Here is a 19,118-nt window from a genome sequence, read left to right on the forward strand (position 1 = left end):
GGTAATGTCCAGTCTGGTGCAGAGATAACTGGTGCTGTGACCAGTTTAGCTTTCAGAGTTTCAAACGCTTGCAGGCACTCTGTGTCAAACACAAAATGGCGTGTTAGCAGCTAGCAGGTTGCTTAGAGGTTTTGCAATTTTTGAAAAATCCTTTATAAACCTTCTATAGAATCCTGCATGCCCCAGAAAGCTTCTGATTGCCTTAACATTGGCAGGTGGTGGTAATTTTTCAATTACCTCTATTTTAGCTTGATCCACCTCTATTCCCTTGTTTGAAATTTTATGCCCAAGGACAATCCCTTCAGTCACCATAAAGTGACATTTTTCCCAGTTTAAAACCAGGTTGGTCTCTTGGCATCTTTTCAAAACCAGTGTCAGGTGATCAAGACAGGAGCTGAATGAGTCTCCATATACTGAGAAGTCATCCATGAAGACTTCCAGAAATTTTTTCACCATATCAGAGAAAATAGAGAGCATGCATCTCTGAAAGATTTGATTTTTGAAAAAGATTTTGAAAAAGATAAGATTTTTAAATTGAAAATTTGACTTGACTTATGAAAACAACTAGATTTTAAAAATTTTTGAAAAAGTCAAATCTAATTTTCGAAATTTTAAGAGAGAAAAAGGGAAAGATATTTTTTTGATTTTTGGAATTTTTATGATGAGAGAGAAAAACAAGAAAAATGATGCAATGCATGAGAATTTTAGATCAAAACATGTGATGCATGCAAGAATGCTATGAATGTCAAGATGAACACCAAGAACACTATGAAGATCATGATGAACACCAAGAACATATTTTTGAAAAATTTTTAATGCAAAGAAAACATGCAAGACACCAAACTTAGAATTCTTTAATGCTTAAACATTAAGAATTCAAGAATGCATATGAAAAATAAGAAAAGGCACAAAACATGCAAATGCAAAGATCAAACAAGGAGACTTACCAAGAACAACTTGAAGATCATGAAGAACACTATGAATGCATGAAAATTTTCGAAAAATGCAAGATGCACATGCAATTGACACCAAACTTATAACATGACTCAAGACTCAAACAAGAAACACAAAATATTTTTGATTTTTATGATTTTCTAATTTTTTTGTATTTTTTTATTTTATTTTTTTTTTCGAAAACAAATGAGAAAATTTTGAAAGAGTTTTGAAAAATTTTTGAAAAGAAAATAAAAAGAAAATTACCTAATCTGAGCAACAAGATGAACCGTCAGTTGTCCAAACTCGAACAATCCCCGGCAACGGCGCCAAAAACTTGGTGCGCAGAAATTGTGATTACACTTTGATTATGTAAAATTCATTGCTTTTTCTTTCCCTGCCAATGGCACTAAAAACGCGATGCCAATACCATGGTTCACAACTTCGCACAACTAACCAGCAAGTGCACTGGGTCGTCCAAGTAATACCTTACGTGAGTAAGGGTCGAATCCCACGGAGATTGTTGGTTTGAAGCAAGCTATGGTTATCTTATTATTCTTAGTCAGGATGCCAACAACAGTGTTTTTCAAGTTCAATTGTAACAAGTGAGAGGGCATAAATATAAATACTTATTGTGCAATGATGGAGAATATGTTGGAGTTTTGGAGATGCTTTGTCTTCTGAAATTCTGCTTTCCTCTATTTTCTGATTCACGCACGCAAGTCCTCCTATGGCAAGCTGTGTGTTGGTGGATCACCGTTGTCAATGGCTACCATCCATCCTTCCAGTGAAAAGGGTCCAGGTGCGCTGTCACCGCACGGTTAATCATCTGCAGGTTCTCAATCGTACCGGAATAGGATTTGCTATCCTTTTGCGTCTGTCACTATGCCCAACACTCGCGAGTTTAAAGCTCATCACAGTCATTCAATCCCTGAATCCTACTCGGAATACCACAGACAAGGTTTATACTTTTCGGATTCTCTTGAATGCTGCCATCAGTCTAGCTTATACCACGAAGATTCTGATTAAGAGATCCAAGAGATATTCATTCATTCTATGGTGGAACGGAAGTGGTTGTCAGGCACGCGTTCGTGGGGGAATGATGATGATTGTCACATTCATCACATTCATGTTGAAGTGCGAATGGATATCTTAGATAGGAACACGCATGTTTGAATGGAAAACAGAAATACTTGCATTAATTCATCGAGACACAGCAGAGCTCCTCACCCCCAACAATGGAGTTTAGAAACTCATGCTGTCAAAGAGTACAAAGTTCAGATCTAAAATGTCATGAGATACAAAATAAATCTCTAAAAGTTGTTTAAATACTAAACTAGTAACCTAGGTTTACAGAAAATGAGTAAACTATGATAGATAGTGCAGAAATTTACTTCTGGGGCCCACTTGGTGTGTGCTGGGGCTGAGACTAAAGCTTCTCACGTGCCTGGGCTGTTTTGGGCGTTCAACGCCAGGCTTTAACCTGTTTCTGGCGTTGAACTCCAACTTGTAACGTGTTTCTGGCACTGGACGCCAGACTGCAACATGGAACTGGTGTTGAACACCAGTTTACGTTGTTTATCCTTGAGCAAAGTATGAACTATTATATATTGCTGGAAAGCCCTGGATGTCTACTTTCCAACGCAATTAGAAGCGCGTCAATTGGACTTTTGTAGCTCCAGAAATTCCATTCCAAGTGCAGAGAGGTCAGGATCCAACAGCATCAGCAGTCCTTTTTCAGCCTGAATCAGATTTTTGCTCAGCTCCCTCAATTTCAGCCAGAAAATACCTGAAATTATAGAAAAACACACAAACTCATAGTAAAGTCCAGAAATATGAATTTTTCCTAGAAACTAATGAAAATAAACTAAAAACTAACTAAAACATACTAAAAATTATATGAAATTAACCCCAAAAAGCGTATAAAATATCCGCTCATCAGTTCTTCTCCCAAGGATGACGTTGTACGCCGTGGAATCCTTTAAGACTACAAACTTAACCATTGCAGACTTCCTACTTGCATTCGAACCAATGCAGATCGGTAGGATAGCGGAGTTGTCCGGCTTGATGTAGTTATCGCCTAACCCCACGATGCTATGGCGGTGGTTCTTGAGGTCGCTTTCCTTTAATCCCAGGGCGTCGAACACGTTTCGGAACATGATGTTCGAGTCTGGCTCTGCATCAACTAAGATTCACTTGACCAAACCCGTCCCGATTCTCGCCGTAACCACCCATGGCGGATCCTCCATGAGGTTGTTGCACCACTGGTCTCCGGGGCCAAATGAAATTTCGGGGAGCTCTTTGGGGGAAAGACTCTCCTTCGTTGCAACAACAAGTATCTTGGCATCTTTCCTTGTCGCAGACTTCGACTTTGGTGGGGCATTCCTACCGACAAACATATTCACTACTACTATTGGCGTTGTGTCTGGGTTCTCCAGAGAGTCTTGCTTCGGCTTGACAGCCCGATCACGGTCCTCTTCGGAACGCTCCCTTTCTTTTCTTCTTGGTTCTCGGATGAACCGCAAAAATTCATTCAATTTTTCTTCTTGGATAGATTTTTCTAGTGCATCCTTTAGGTCAAAGTAATTTGTGTCTCGTGTTCGAAGCCCTTGTAGTAGTCACAATAAAGGTTCCTATTTTCTCCGATCTGGCCTTTCAATTGCCTCGGTTTGGGCAGAATGCCTTTATACGTGATATGCTAGAATACTTCCACTATTGGGGTGGTTAGGGGAGTATAATTTGTAAACTTCCCTATCCAGGGAAAGGGTTCAAATGGCCTCCCAGACGCCATCTCTCTTGGCGTGTCCGTTGACCTTTCCGGGTTGCCAGCCTGATGGGAGGGTGGGGCAGCTAGCTGCCGTTTGTTGCCGGCTACCACCTGGCTGACCTCCTCGTCGTTTATGTACTCTCTTGCCATGCATTGTATCTCTTGCATTGTCCAAACAGGCTTGGTGGTTAAGTGTTTCTAGAAGTATTCGTTTACTAGGCCATTAGTAAGGCACAAGCTGGCCACGAAATCTGTGAGGCCATCAATCTTTAAACATTCATCATTAAAGCGGTTTAGATACTTTTTCATGGGCTCGCCAACCCGTTGTGTTATCCCCAAGAGGTTGATCGGGTGCTTTGCCTTGGCAATCTAGGTGGTGAATTAGGCCAGAAATTTTCGAGAGATGTTTGCGAAATCAGTTATAGAACCTTGCGAGAGGGAATTGAACCAATGGATCGCTAGCCCTGCCAGGGTCACGGGGAACGCGCGGCACCTTACCGCGTTCCCCACACCCTCCAGGTTCATTTTGGCCTCAAAGGTCATGGTGTGCTCTTTTGGGTCTTTGGTTCATGTTCCTCGGCTTGTCGAAGTTAGCCGGTCTTTGAGGATAGAGGAGTGGAAAGGGTTGGCGCTGATCATCATAGAATCTTGGCATTTCCTTTTCCGCTTTTCCCTATGTTCTCAGCTTCTCGACTGTCTCGTGAGTAAAGGAACTGGATGCGACCATTAGTCTGGTCGTGCTCGTCATCCTTCTCCCCGTCATAACGTCATTCTTCCGATATTCTCAACGGGGACCGAGTGGGAAAATTGCTCAAGTGGGCCTCTATCTGTGCGTGAACAGGTGTTTTGGATATTCTCAGGGTTATAGCGATCTCTCGCCGCTAATTCCCTCTCGAGGTTTTGGACCCTTTGTCTAAGTTCTTGCATGATCCGAGAGTTGTCGCTGTTTGTACCCCCAAATGGATGCCTTTTCGGGGATTGATCATTGGAGTAGTCTTAGCTAGATGGAGTTGACTGGCGCCTATGGGCAGTCCTCGTGCTCATCCTACTCATGAGGTGAACCCCTTTGTGCTCGTTGTCTTCACTTTCTCCTAGCTCGTCTTCTGGGCAGAGGAAAGCCTCTATCCCCGACTCACGTCAGGTTCCTACAGACGACACCATTGTTCATGAGCTCGTTGAACCGGTTGATGAGGGGTCATTGGGAGTGAAGGTCGGGACCTGAATGCAATTTTTGAGGCGAGCGACTATTCCACCGATTCGTCAGATGGTCGCGTAAGTGGAGCCACCTGCAAGGACACTCCAATGCTTAAGTTACCGTCCGTACGACTAGGCAGCTAGTGTAGGGTATGGTGACATACCTTGGGAGAAGGGGAGGTCCCTCTCCTTTATCCCTATTCATTCGGGTGGGCCTTCCTTCTCAGGCCCAACCCCTTAGAAACTTCTTCCAACTGTTCAGATCTCACTTGATGAGATCGTGTCACGTGATGTGCATCTTGTCGTACGGCCGGGTCATGGGTCCGCTTGATGGACCTGCGGTTCCCGTTGGGTTGGGCCAGAACACAACAAGCAAAAGTTCAATTGTTCTTCTAGTCGATGAATTTTTATTGTCTATCCAATTGATTGGCAGGGATCCAATTGATTGGCTGAAGAAAACAATTATTTTGATATCTTTAGAATCGATGCTTTGTTTGATACATACAACGACCAATTGATTGAAAGATGTTTCGGTTGTTTACACCATTGAACATATCAAACATACTATTTATTATATAAATTCTTCTCAAATGATTCACATTGTTTATCCTTCTTCTTCCAGTAACAGTTCAATTCAAAAGAAGAATAAAAATTGAATCTTAATTTTACAATATAATACTTGAGTTTGAAAAATCAAATTAGTTAAAGTTGTTTCCTACGTCGAACTCATGATCGTATTTATAGAACATATCAAATTATAATTAAGGTTATCATTGATGGATGTTCTATTTTTTTACAGTTTTAAATTGTTAATGATAGAGTTGTAAAATAAAATAGATGATAAGTAATAAAATAATAATTTAAAAAATAAAGGATAAATTTTAAAATTAAATAATATATGAAGGAATAATTAATATATAAAATTAAAAAAATAATTATTTCACACTTATTTAAAAACTTAAAAAATATATTGTTATTAGTACCATTTAATAGTTCAAACATTCAGGAATCATCTAATACATACTTTGCCTTTTTGAAGAAATTAAAATAATAAAAATTTGGTCAATATTTAAAAGCAGCATCAAATGAACTTCAATTAACACACAAATGAAGCGAAATTAGTTCAATTTTGAACAAGTAATTAAAAAGACTCAATCATCAACAAAAACACATCCAATCTATTTCTGGATCCCAATGAACCTCAATTGAACTAAGAAATGAACCGAAATTACTTAAAGAATAAAAAATTTGGTCAATACTTATCAGCAGCACAGATGAACCTCAATTAATACACAAATGAACCGAAATTAGTTTAGATTTGAACAAGCAGTCAAAAAGACTCAATCATCAATAAAAACACATTGACTTCATTTCTGAATCCATATGAACCTTAATTAAACTAAGGAGGAAAAGAAAAAACGCAGCAACAACAGCAGCAATAACAGAACAACGATTGAGAGAAAACATGAGAAAAAGAATGAACGCAACGAAGAAGAAGGAGGAACACGAAGAAGAAGAAGGAAAAACACGAAGAAGAAGAAGAAGAAGAAGGAATGTGAAGACGAAGAAGGAGGAATGCGAAGAAGAAAGAGGAATAACACAAAGAAGAAGAAGGAACGCGAAGACGAAGAAGGATATGTTTGCGTTAGTGAAGTGCGTGTGTATACACTGGTGTAATAAAAATGGTTTTTATTGAGTTTTGGCCAACTTGATTGGACTTAGTTATAAAAAAGATTTAGATGTGTAGCTAGACTGATATATTTATATTTTATTTGGTCACTAAAAATAGAATTGATTTAATTTGAAGGATTACCATGTGTTCATAACACACGCAGCGGAAGAAAATAAAGTAATCCTTAAAGATCTATTTTTGTGCTTAAACTTTATTCTAATAATAAATATATAGTAGATCAGATCTGAATACCTGAGTACGCTAGTAAAAATCTCTTTTCTCCTTCGATGGTACGAAGGCGCTATGCGTATCCACACCGAGACCAACATTTGCTGTCAACTCCTTGACCAATGGACATCTGATCTAAATTGAGAAACCTCTTGCAACTCTTTGCATGCCATAAAATTTTTCTCCAAGAATTAGGCTCACATACATTTATGTGTGTAGAGGCAAATGAATAAAACCCTTGTGTTTTATTCTCATATGTCACTTTCTTCTACTCTTGGCATACATACATATATATAGTATGAGATTTGTTACTGATTTTAAATTTGAATCTCAATTCAAATTTAAATCATATCTTGAAATTCTAAATCTGAATCATTCAAATTTTATGAATCATATCATAACTCAATTTGATACAGAATCAGTTAGGATCTCATCCAAATTTAGAAATAGAATAACTAATTATTCTCAAATTTCATTTAATATTCTCAATTATCATACTATTATTATATTCTTGGTGCTAGCAAAGAATATAATAATATTCCATTTGAATTAATATAATTATTTATTTGATCAAATCAAAATAATAATTAAATAATTTTATAGCAAAGGTTAGAACACTCGTTAGTGTGTGACCCCATAGGTTCAATACTAAGCGTGTAGTAAATTAGTCATACTAAATTCACTAATCAAGGTTGGCGTCTAGCAACACTCCTCAACGACCAGATAGTATGAAGTAATATATTTTTACTATGAACCTCAGAAGAACAAAGTATAATTCCTTCCAACTTTCCAGCTCTTGGTTAATCTTTAGAGTATGGTTTAATTGTCAAACTCTAACTTGTTACCATTATTATAATGAACTATGAATGACCTAAGAAACTCATTTCTTCATTCATTCAATCCCCTTGGCCAAGGTTTTATTCATCTCAGTCATTATAATCATAGAGCTCAAACTCTTTACCGAGAGTTGACGGATTCCTTATTGACTAATCATTAATTCTACAAGTATTTAAATCATACCCAATATCCATTCAACTAGCACCCTAGGGTATTAGGTGTCCGGAATCAAAGTATAATAAATACATTGTTAATTACTATGACAGTCGCAGGTCAAAGGAAACTCTATTACTGTGTTCATCTTGAGAATATCCTATTGACAAATATACGGTAATTATAACCATTAGGAATTCTCAAAGTGAGTCAGTTCAATGGTCATATCTCTATATGCATCATCTATATATATAATTTAATAAATGAGATCTATTAATCTTCATCCAATGAAGACCATTATATATATATATATTGATCTTTCCGGATTATTAATGTCCTTTTTAATAATCCTATGACCAAGAACAATTTAGATTAAATTATAAAAGATTTATCTCTCAATATTATGATCGCTATCATAATGATAAATCTATAAATTTAATCAAGGATCTTATTATATTAACATTTTAATATAATAACAATAACAAATTATTTGACACGTGATTGATTGGATTGTGGTCATACTACTTATTCCCAACAATCTCCCACTTGCACGAGAGCCAATCATGATGGATTGGATCTTGGGCATACTATTATCACAATAATCTCCCACTTGCACTAGAGCCAATCAATCATGTGTATAATTTTTCAATGCACATTTGTGTTTATCAAAACTTTTTTAACCTTAAACACCTTTGCTCTTGAGCATGTTTGCAGTGTATAATAAATATCACATTTTCTCAAAACATGAAATCTTCCACTACAATAGTGCATAATTTCATTTTAAGGACAATCCTTATTGAACATGATTATAAAAAATCTAAGTAACCATTAGATCTATCTTTATAGAATTGTATCATTATACAAATAGGCTACTTTTTCGAAAAGTTAGTTTAACGATCAAACTTTTTATACTTTCAAGAGAAAGTATATCCTCTATTGAGTGATATATCCTCTATTGAGAAAGTATATCCTCTTTTTAATTGTACTCCCACTCTTTCTTTAAGATGGAATCCCTTTTCTAAAAAGGAGTTTAACCTCTTATCACAGACACTTTGTCATAAGAAGAGTGATAAAAATAATCTCATTATTTCTCTAGAGTAACCAATAAATCTCATTTATCAGACCTAATATCAAGTCTATTGTTGTGCAATCTCTTAACACATATAAGACATCTACAAACTCTAATATTCTTGAGTTTCAGCTTATGCCTTTTCCATATCTCATATGGGTAAAAAATTGATTTAGTGAGAAATTTGTTAATTTAGCCACATTTCTAAAATGTAGTCTAAATATTTAACAAATAGTGATATTCAACTAAATCAAATTTCATGTTTCTTAAACATGATGGAGTACATAGAGTACTAGTATTTATGCACGGAGAGAATCTCATTTTTTATTTAATAGAATATCAATTAGATATTAGAGATTTTACTTTAAACTCTTATAATAAAAATACTTAGTATCTTTATTATTGGTCAAACCAACCCTTAAGAGCAATTTTGATACGCATCCTCAATACTCATATTGAGCTTTTCCAAAAAGACCACAAACCTTAATCATATTAAGACTAATTATAAATTGTTGGTAACAAAATAAATCTCAAAAAATGCTTATAAGAACAATTTTCGCAACAGCCATTTGTCTAACGGCATTTCAACTTCTAAAGTTGTTTAATTCAAAATATATTGCCCAATACTCCCACTAGTTTAAATAAAATCTTTGATAGTCGTACTATCTTGCTTTGGGCATCATACATCTTCTCAAGATGTTTAATAATAAATAGTAGATTGTCTTTGAAATTAGAACTCATAGTTGTCAAAACAACCCATGTTGCAGTAAAGCAATATTCCAAATTCTTCACAACTTCTAACCATTCCATAACCAAATTTATTGGAGAATATTATTTCAATAGGATTATCATGTCCATAATAACCCTTTTATACATAAGAACAATTCTCAATGTATAGCCAATTTATTACTTTCAAGTATGCCATACGAAAGATGGACATATTTAAAAATTTAAAATATGAAAGTAAATCAAGAAATTTATATTTCTGGAAAAAAAATTATTTAGAATCGTGAATGAGTATCTTGGTTGTCAAGTTGTTACTCATAACTATTCCAAATAAATATGATTAAATTGTATCCCATACAATTATAATCCCAAATAATTATCTGGTTGTCAGACAATTATTTAACTGAATTATATTTTATACCCCTAGGTTGTCTAGGTTCAAGTATAAAATTAATTCTCCTTATGCATCATCATATACATCAATAAATTCTATCCGTGATTACAAGTCTCCTGGTTGTTAGGTCGTTCCTTGTAAACAAGAGATAAATTTATTTTTGACAATATCCTAACTTTTAGGACTTATCTCTATTGTTAGAGAATTTTTATTAGTATTCTTAGATTAAATTTTTATACTCAGGTTGTGTAGGTAAAAATATAAAATTAAATCCTTAATACATCAAATGTATACACTAATTATTATCTTGAAAATAAAACTCCTGGTTGTCAGGCCGCTCTTTATAATCAAGAACATTAGAAAAATCATTTCTAAAATCATAGTGTTCAAAACACATCAATCAAATCAAAATTTGATTTTTCATGTACTAACGTTTAGCCTTAAAAAATTATCAAATCAAATTTGACCTTTATATATACACTTATATATATAAGAAACAAACAAAAGATATTTTACATCTTATTCCTTTTGTTGTGATCAAAATCACAATAAAATTTAATATATAAATAAAATCAAACAAAATATTTGATTATAAATATAACTTTTATATTAAAAGAATGATAATTTAATCACAATTAAATAATTAAAATAAATTAACTATTAATTTATTAGAAAACCATCTCAATGGAAATAACTGCATCGCATGCTTAAAAAAAATTTGAATTAATCCTATTAATTCACAAATTTAAGAAAATAGGAATAAAAATTTAAACACAAAAAAGCCAAAGCTCTAATACCACTGAAGGATTACCATGTGTTCATAACACACGCAGCGGAAGAAAATAAAGTAATCCTTAAAGATCTATTTTTGTGCTTAAACCTTATTCCAATAATAAATATATAGTAGATCATATCTGAATACCTGAGTACGCTAGTAAAAATCTCTTTTCTCCTTCGATGGTACGAAGGCGCTACGCGTATCCACACCGACACCAACATTTGCTGTCAACTCCTTGACCAATGGACATCTGATCTAAATTGAGAAACCTCTTGCAACTCTTTGCATGCCATAAAATTCTTCTCCAAGAATTAGGCTCACATACATTTATGTGTGTAGAGGCAAATGAATAAAACCCTTGTGTTTTATTTTCATATGTCACTTTCCTCTACTCTTGGCATACATACATATATATAGTATGAGATTTATTACTGATTTTAAATTTGAATCTCAATTCAAATTTAAATCATATCTTGAAATTCTAAATCTGAATCATTCAAATTTTATGAATCATATCATAACTCAATTTGATATAGAATCAGTTAGGATCTCATCGAAATTTACAAATAGAATAACTAATTATTCTCAAATTTCATTTAATATTCTCAATTATCATACTATTATTATATTCTTGGTGCTAGCAAAGAATATAATAATATTCCATTTGAATTAATATAATTATTTATTTGATCAAATCAAAATAATAATTAAATAATTCTATAGCAAAGGTTAGAACACTCGTTAGTGTGTGACCCCATAAGTTCAATACTAAGCGGGTAGTAAATTAGTCATACTAAATTCACTAATCAAGGTTGGCGTCTAGAAACACTCCTCAACGATCCGATAGTATGAAGTAATATATTTTTACTATGAACCTCAGAAGAACAAAGTATAATTCCTTCCAACTTTCCAGCTCTTGGTTAATCTTTAGAGTATGGTTTAATTGTCAAACTCTAACTTGTTACCATTATTATAATGAAATGTGAATGACCTAAGAAACTCATTTCTTCATTCATTCAATCCCCTTGGCCAAGGTTTTATTCATCTCAGTCATTATAATCATAGAATTCAAACTCTTTACCGAGAGTTGACAGATTCCTTATTGACTAATCATTAATTCTACAAGTATTTAAATCATACCCAATATCCATTCAACTAGCACCCTAGGGTATTAGGTGTCCGGAATCAAAGTATAATAAATACATTGTTAATTACTATGACAGTCGCAGGTCAAAGGAAACTCTATTACTGTGTTCATCTTGAGAATATCCTATTGACAAATATACGGTAATTATAACCATTAGGAATTCTCAAAGTGAGTCAGTTCAATGGTCATATCTCTATATGCATCATCTATATATATAATTTAATAAATGAGATCTATTAATCTTCATCCAATGAAGACCATTATATATATATTGATCTTTCCGGATTATTAATGTCCTTTTTAATAATCCTATGACCAAGAACAATTTAGATTAAATTATAAAAGATTTATCTCTCAATATTATGATCGCTATCACAATGATAAATCTATAAATTTAATCAAGGACCTTATTATATTAACATTTTAATATAATAACAATAACAAATTATTTGACACGTGATTGATTGGATTGTGGTCATACTACTTATTCCCAACATAATTTCAAATTTAAAACTATATATTTAGTTTCACTAAATAAGTAAGATATGAATTGAACTTTTAAGTTCAATTTAAGTTTTTATTTAAATAAATATAAATTTATAAAATTAAAATTACAAAAAATGCTTAATCAATAAAAATTAAAGATAAATTGACGAATATAACATAACATGTATAAATTAAAGGGAGAAAACAAACGAAAAGAATCGTATAGAATTTAATTTATAGAGAGAAATTTATTAACTTTTAGGATTTGATATTTTGTATGGTAAGTTGCTGCTAGTCAATTGATTATGGCACAAGTAAAACTCCAAATTGGTTCCACTATTGTTAGAATAAAATACTTTAATTAAATTATCATTGAGAAAATAACATAGCTAAAATTTTTTATTAAAAAATCATGTAATTATTTTATTTTGTACTAATAAATAATATATAATAATAGTTATACTTGCTATTTTAAAAAAAATACATTGTTATGTAAAATAATTTTTTTTTACTTATGTCTATAATCATGTTCAAATGGGTTAATTGCTTTTTATTTAATAAAAATTGCTTTTATAAATATTTTTAAATAAAAAATAGTTTTCTATTTTTAAAAATATCTCTTTTAACGGTACAAACGAACCAAAAAATATTTCTAGAGGCATTTGATGAGAGGATGAAGACCATAAAGAGTTTACTTTGACGAGTGGCTGGCTAGGAGGACTGAAGTACGTCATTGCCTTTTATAGCTAGACAAGGTAGGAGTATAGACATAAATCAAAATTCACATATTTCACCAAAATTAAAATATTATTTAAGCGTAGTTTCTGTGCAGTTTACTATCTTCGTCGTTCTCATCATCATTCTCCAATATATAGATAATTTATTTCTGAGATTTCTTTTCAAACAATAATGACAGAACCCATTGCTCTAATAAGAGGCAGGTGCAAACGTGCAAAACAGGGAAGAGGAAAATACCATATTATCTTCAATTTTCGAATGAAGTCAAAATATCTTCAATATTTCAGTGTGAATACTCCAGTCCGGTGGCTATACTCAGGGACCCAGTAATAATAATGAGGGGGGCACTTGTTCCTAATGGGGAGTGGATCCTCTCCAACGAAGAAAAAATTAAATAGTGTCAATTATGATCTCTTATTTTTTATTATTCTCTCTCTTATATTTAATTTTAACCTCACTTCTAAAATTAATGGTAAGAGATCACACTACATTTCTTCAAATGTTAAAAATATTAGAGAGGATCCATTTTTCTTCTACTATGTTTTTATTTTTTATTTTTTTTTAAATTTAGTTATATATAATGTATTTTTATTTTAAATTTTAAATGTTTTTGTTATAAATAAATTAAATTCAATTAGCTAAAATTTTAAATTTATTTTTTATTTTTCTATCATTTTAACTATTATTTAATCTAATCAAATTTAGTTTTTGTATCGTCATTTCTTTATTTCTTTAAATCCTCTTTTTATTTTTGTATTTTTAATCTTTTTTTCTATTCATTGTCTAGTGATCATCTCTTTATCAAAAAATAAATTTTTTATTTTTTATCTTTTTTATATAACTCTCCATAACTCTATGTATATTCTAATATCATTGTTTTTCTTTTTGATATTTTCAATTACAAATTTTAATTCATACAATTATAATTTAGATATTAATCTAATGTTTTATTTTCTTCATGACTTTATATATTTTATTTTATTCTCAATTTATTCATCCTTATTACTTATTTTTTATCTTTTGTTCTATTATATGTACCTATATTACATATAAAATTTTAAAATGAATTGATTAATTTACTAATTTAGAATATATTTTTTATTTTTAGAAATAATAATAAAAAATATTTTAATTACAATATATAATTAAACAAATACATAAAATCTTTCGTCTAACATTATATCAAAATTAAATTAAAAAATATATAACAAATTTAATTATTTTAAAAAGAAAGAAAGAAAAAATTATAAATTATGTTTTTATTATTTTATATAAACATACTTTTCATATACATATTTAATTTTTCTAGTATTTATATATAATTCTAGTTTCAAATTATAAGTACTAGTGTATCATTAGGCGTTAATGTGTCTATTAATTCAGTCTTTTATTATTAAATGTGTATAAAAAATTAGTTGGAATAATAAGTTATCTATAATTTAATTAAAATATTTTAAGTTCAAATTTTAAAAATAAAAAAAAATATTTTTTTATAAATTATATATAATAAATAATATTTTAAAAATAAAAGTGTTTATTAACTCTTTTTAAGTTTTATATCTCCATATAATTAATAATATTTAACAAAATTTTATTTTAGTATATATATTTTTACCTCCACTCCTGAAATTTTTTGAATCACTGGCTATAATAATACCTATTAGTATTACAAAAAGAAGAATAAATAAGAAAATCCGTAGATCACATATTTGTATGAATATTTATTTTTAATTTATTTTTTAAAATTATATTATATAGTAATTAATAATAAAATGTAATTATTATTAATTATAAAATGATTAAAATAGCCATTTGACTCATTTTTAAATAAAGAAATGTTTTTTAATTATTTCACAAAAAATTCTTTTAATCTATTTCATAAAACTTTAAAAATATTCTTTATCTACAGGTACGCATTAATTGTAATTAGCCACCTTCACAAAACAAGCACCTATTTGACTATATATACACCACTAAATCATCCAGAGTCAGCCACCAATAGTTTTATTTATAGTTGATAAAACCCGTTCATAAGCTTTCTCTATAGCTTACATAGCATGAACATGGCTTCCTCAGCCTTAATGTTATTTCTTCTAGTCTTGTATTTTTCATTTCAATTCTCATCTTCTTTAGATGCACTGAACAAAGGCTTCTCCTCTCTCTCAGTGGAGAAAGCTGAACAAGATATCATTGTTTCAGAAAATGGCATGTTCTCCGCCGGCTTCTTTGAAGTCGGTGGTAATGCCTTCTCCTTCGCAATATGGTTCACTACAAGGCCTGATTCCCAAAACATTACAACTCCTACCGTTGTTTGGATGGCAAATCGCGACCAACCTGTCAATGGAAAGCGCTCAAAGCTTTCTCTCTTGCACACCGGCAATCTTGCTTTGGTAGATGCAGGTCAGTTCCAAGTATGGTCTACTGAGACGGAGTCAAATGTTCCAACCGAGTTACGTCTCGGAAATGATGGCAATCTTGTTCTACGAGAGCTGCCAGGAGGACATATTCTGTGGCAAAGTTTTGATTTCCCAACGGACACTCTTCTTCCCGGACAACATCTCACCAGAAGTACACAATTAGTTTCTTCAAGAACAGAGAGTAACCATTCCTCTGGTTTCTATAAGTTCTCCTTTGATGATGGAAACGTTCTCACCCTTGTTTATGATGGCCCTGATGTGTCAAGCACTTATTGGCCCTCTCCTGCGATCACAGTTTGGCAAGCTGGAAGGTTTACTTACAATAGTAGCAGAATTGCGGTGCTAAATCCTCTTGGAGCTTTTGATTCATCGGATAATTATAATAAAAGAACATCTGATTATGGCGCGGTGCTGCCTAGAAGGTTGACAATCGATCATGATGGAAATCTTCGAGTGTATAGCCAAGATCTATCCCAAAAATGGTACGTCTCATTGCAAGCCATTTCTGACAGTTGCACCATTCATGGGATTTGTGGTGCTAATAGTGTTTGCAGATTTGATCTTAAAAAGGGAAGGAAGTGCTCATGTGTTCCTGGATACAAAGTAAAGAATCAAAGTGATTGGTCTTATGGGTGTGAATCCATATTTGCTGCTACATCTAATGAAAGTAAGGTAACTTTCTTGGAACTGGGCCAAGTTGAGTTCTATGGCTATGACGCCTATTACTTGCCCAATTCTACCTACACTCATTGTGAAAGTTTGTGCTTGAATAATTCTAATTGCAAAGGATTTCAGTATTCATACGACAATGGTGCGGGCGTGTTCAAGTGCTATACAAAAACACAATTGCTCAACGGACATTTTCCAGGAGCCGCAGGAACTATAACCTACTTGAAAGTGCCCAAAGGGAAGAGCTTTCCCACCAGCTATGAAGACTCTGTCATCAGAAACAGTGATTGTTCTGTGAAAATTCATAGAGAGTATTCAAAAAAGCATGTAAGCCGTTTTGTGAGCTTCCTTTTGTGGTTTGCCACTGCAATTGGAGTTCTTGAAGCGGCTTGCGTCTTTGTTGTTTTGTTCTTAATCAGGAGCCAGCACAATTCTAGCATAGATCCACATGGCCATCATCTTGCAACTGTGGGATTTAGAAAATTTAGCTATTCTGAGCTAAAAAAGGCCACAAAAGGATTCAGCCAAGAGATTGGAAGGGGTGCAGGAGGTATTGTATACAAAGCTATTTTGTCGGATCAAAGAATTGCTGCTGTAAAGAAACTCAATGATGCTATGCAAGGAGAAGGTGAATTCCTTGCTGAAGTGAGCATCATTGGAAGGCTCAACCACATGAACTTGATTGAAATGTGGGGTTATTGCGCCGAGGGAAAGCATCGGCTATTGGTGTACGAGTACATGGAAAATGGTTCTTTGGCAGATAACCTCTCATCCAATACACTTGATTGGAGCAAGAGGTATAACATCGCTCTCGGAACAGCAAGAGGTTTGGCATATTTACATGAAGAATGCTTGGAATGGATTTTGCATTGTGATATAAAACCTCAAAATATTCTCCTGGATTCAAATTATCAACCCAAGGTTGCAGATTTTGGATTGTCCAAGTTATTGAACAGGGATGTTCTCAACAACGATCGCAATTTCTCAATGATAAGAGGAACTAGAGGGTATATGGCGCCTGAGTGGGTTTTCAACCTAGCAGTTACTTCCAAAGTGGATGTTTATAGCTATGGAATTGTTCTCTTGGAGATGATAACCGGAAAGAATCCAGCATCAGATATTCAAGCAATTAATGGAGACGAACCATACAATGGGAGGCTAGTAACATGGGTGAGAGAGAAAAAGAGAGAATGTGCATCTTGGGTGGAGCAAATAATGGATTCTGCACTAGGGTCAAATTATGATGAGAATAAGATGGAAATTTTGGCTAGAGTGGCATTGGATTGCATAGAAGAGGACAATGAACAAAGGCCTACCATGAGCCAAGTCGTTGAAATGCTTCAAAGCCAAGATTGTGATCCTAATGGTGGAGCATAATATTAATCAAATTATGCTCATCAAACACTAAAAGTTGGACTTTCTGAGAGGACAAAGAAAACTTAATAATACGTTATTATATGTAATCTAGCGTGTTATATTAATTATATTATCAGTACTTGTGCATGTTAACTTTTTAATAAATAAGTTATAAAAGTATAATCTAATAGTTCGTCGTTACTTATTATTTATTTATTTTTTGCAATTATCTATCTTAATAAAGATGCGGGGAAAGATAGAATTTAAGCTGTTTCTCCAAAGCTACATAAAGATTCTTGACTACTAAGGTTATGCCTTCAAAAGCACATCAAAACTATAAAACTAACTAAAATTTGAACCAAGTCTAGTACTAATTTTGCCTTCAACTCTAGCAAACCTCATCCAAACTACATGCCTTTAACTAAAACTCAATCGAAAATCATTAAACTCAAACACACCTTTGTTCTTAAAGAGCTCTACTTCGCAACTTTTCTGTAGGATTTTACTATTTCAACAATGGGTTATACATTAACAACCAGCAACTACATGGAGATGTTTAATTTGTAGTGTGTGTGTAATGTATAAAATGCATTTAAACCAAAAGTTTGTCTAATGGCTTGCCCTTAAAATAAAAACTGAAAAAGAAAGGTTTGGCAATTTGGCATGAGAGTCTAAAAGAAAGGGAAGGGCAAATGAAAAGGTTGCACATGGGGCGTGCTTTAGAACATGGGGCCATGTAATTAATTTGAGTTGATTTAATGGTTAACTTACCAGTTTGTATAAATAAGTGTCAGCAATTTACTATCTAATCATAAATCTTAAAATAGAGTTTAAATTTGTGAAAGAATAATCAGATTAATTTTAATATCCTTTTTTATCTCTCCTATTGCCATCCCCTCCTCCCAAGTTTATATTTTGGTTCAAGAAAGACTTAGCATTTATAAAATTTAAAAGTTTTGAGAGCATTTAGAATTTATATTGAGGAATAACACAATTGAAAATTTGTTTGATGAAACATTCGTTTTTTTGTAGCACGCTCGGGGACCTTTAAGCAACAAATAAAGGTCATGTGTAGCGACTTACACAAGGCTTCACATGAGTGGTGGGGACATGGAGCTATAAAACTATCAAATAGCAATTCTTTAATTTTATTTATTAATTAATATTTCATATATTATTTAATTTTAAAATCTATCCTAATTTTATAAATTATTATTTTATTATTCATTATCTATAGTATCTTTATAACTCTATCACTAACAATTTGATGTTCTATTAGTATTATCTTTGATTACTTTCTCAATTTTACTTTGAGTTTAAAACTTTAATCTTAAATTTTCTTAATTCTAAGATTAATAATTTCATAATCTATCATCAATATCTCTCTCAATTGTCCAATTCTATAATTATAATTGTTTCTGACTCACTGTGACTATCGATTTATTGCAACGACCCTGATCATCGTTTATCAATTGCTAGGTATGCGTTCTTAATAGTAAAAAAAATCGCATTTTGCAGAAACACAATCAATTTTTCCATTCAAGTAATCGATTG

General features: G+C 32.6%; 1 protein-coding gene across 1 annotated transcript; it reads left to right on the forward strand.

Moving 5' to 3' along the window:
* The first annotated feature begins 15,107 nt into the window (after positions 1-15,107).
* LOC112727658 (putative receptor protein kinase ZmPK1) lies at positions 15,108-17,765 on the forward strand. Its single transcript, XM_025777515.3, has 2 exons — positions 15,108-16,211; positions 16,335-17,765. The coding sequence occupies exons 1-2, from the start codon at positions 15,180-15,182 to the stop codon at positions 17,583-17,585; spliced, it is 2,283 nt and encodes a 760-aa protein (XP_025633300.1). The 5' UTR covers positions 15,108-15,179; the 3' UTR covers positions 17,586-17,765.
* Positions 17,766-19,118: the final 1,353 nt, after the last annotated feature.

Source organism: Arachis hypogaea, chromosome 12 (assembly GCF_003086295.3).
Source record: "Arachis hypogaea cultivar Tifrunner chromosome 12, arahy.Tifrunner.gnm2.J5K5, whole genome shotgun sequence".
Classification (NCBI taxonomy): Eukaryota; Viridiplantae; Streptophyta; class Magnoliopsida; order Fabales; family Fabaceae; genus Arachis; species Arachis hypogaea.

Bases quoted from the DNA above. Each gene is read 5' to 3' on its own strand.
- LOC112727658 (XM_025777515.3), top strand. From the start codon at position 15,180: ATGAACATGGCTTCCTCAGCCTTAATGTTATTTCTTCTAGTCTTGTAT. The intron at 16,212-16,334 runs GTAACTTTCTTG...AAAGGATTTCAG, and splicing joins CTACATCTAATGAAAGTAAG to TATTCATACGACAATGGTGC.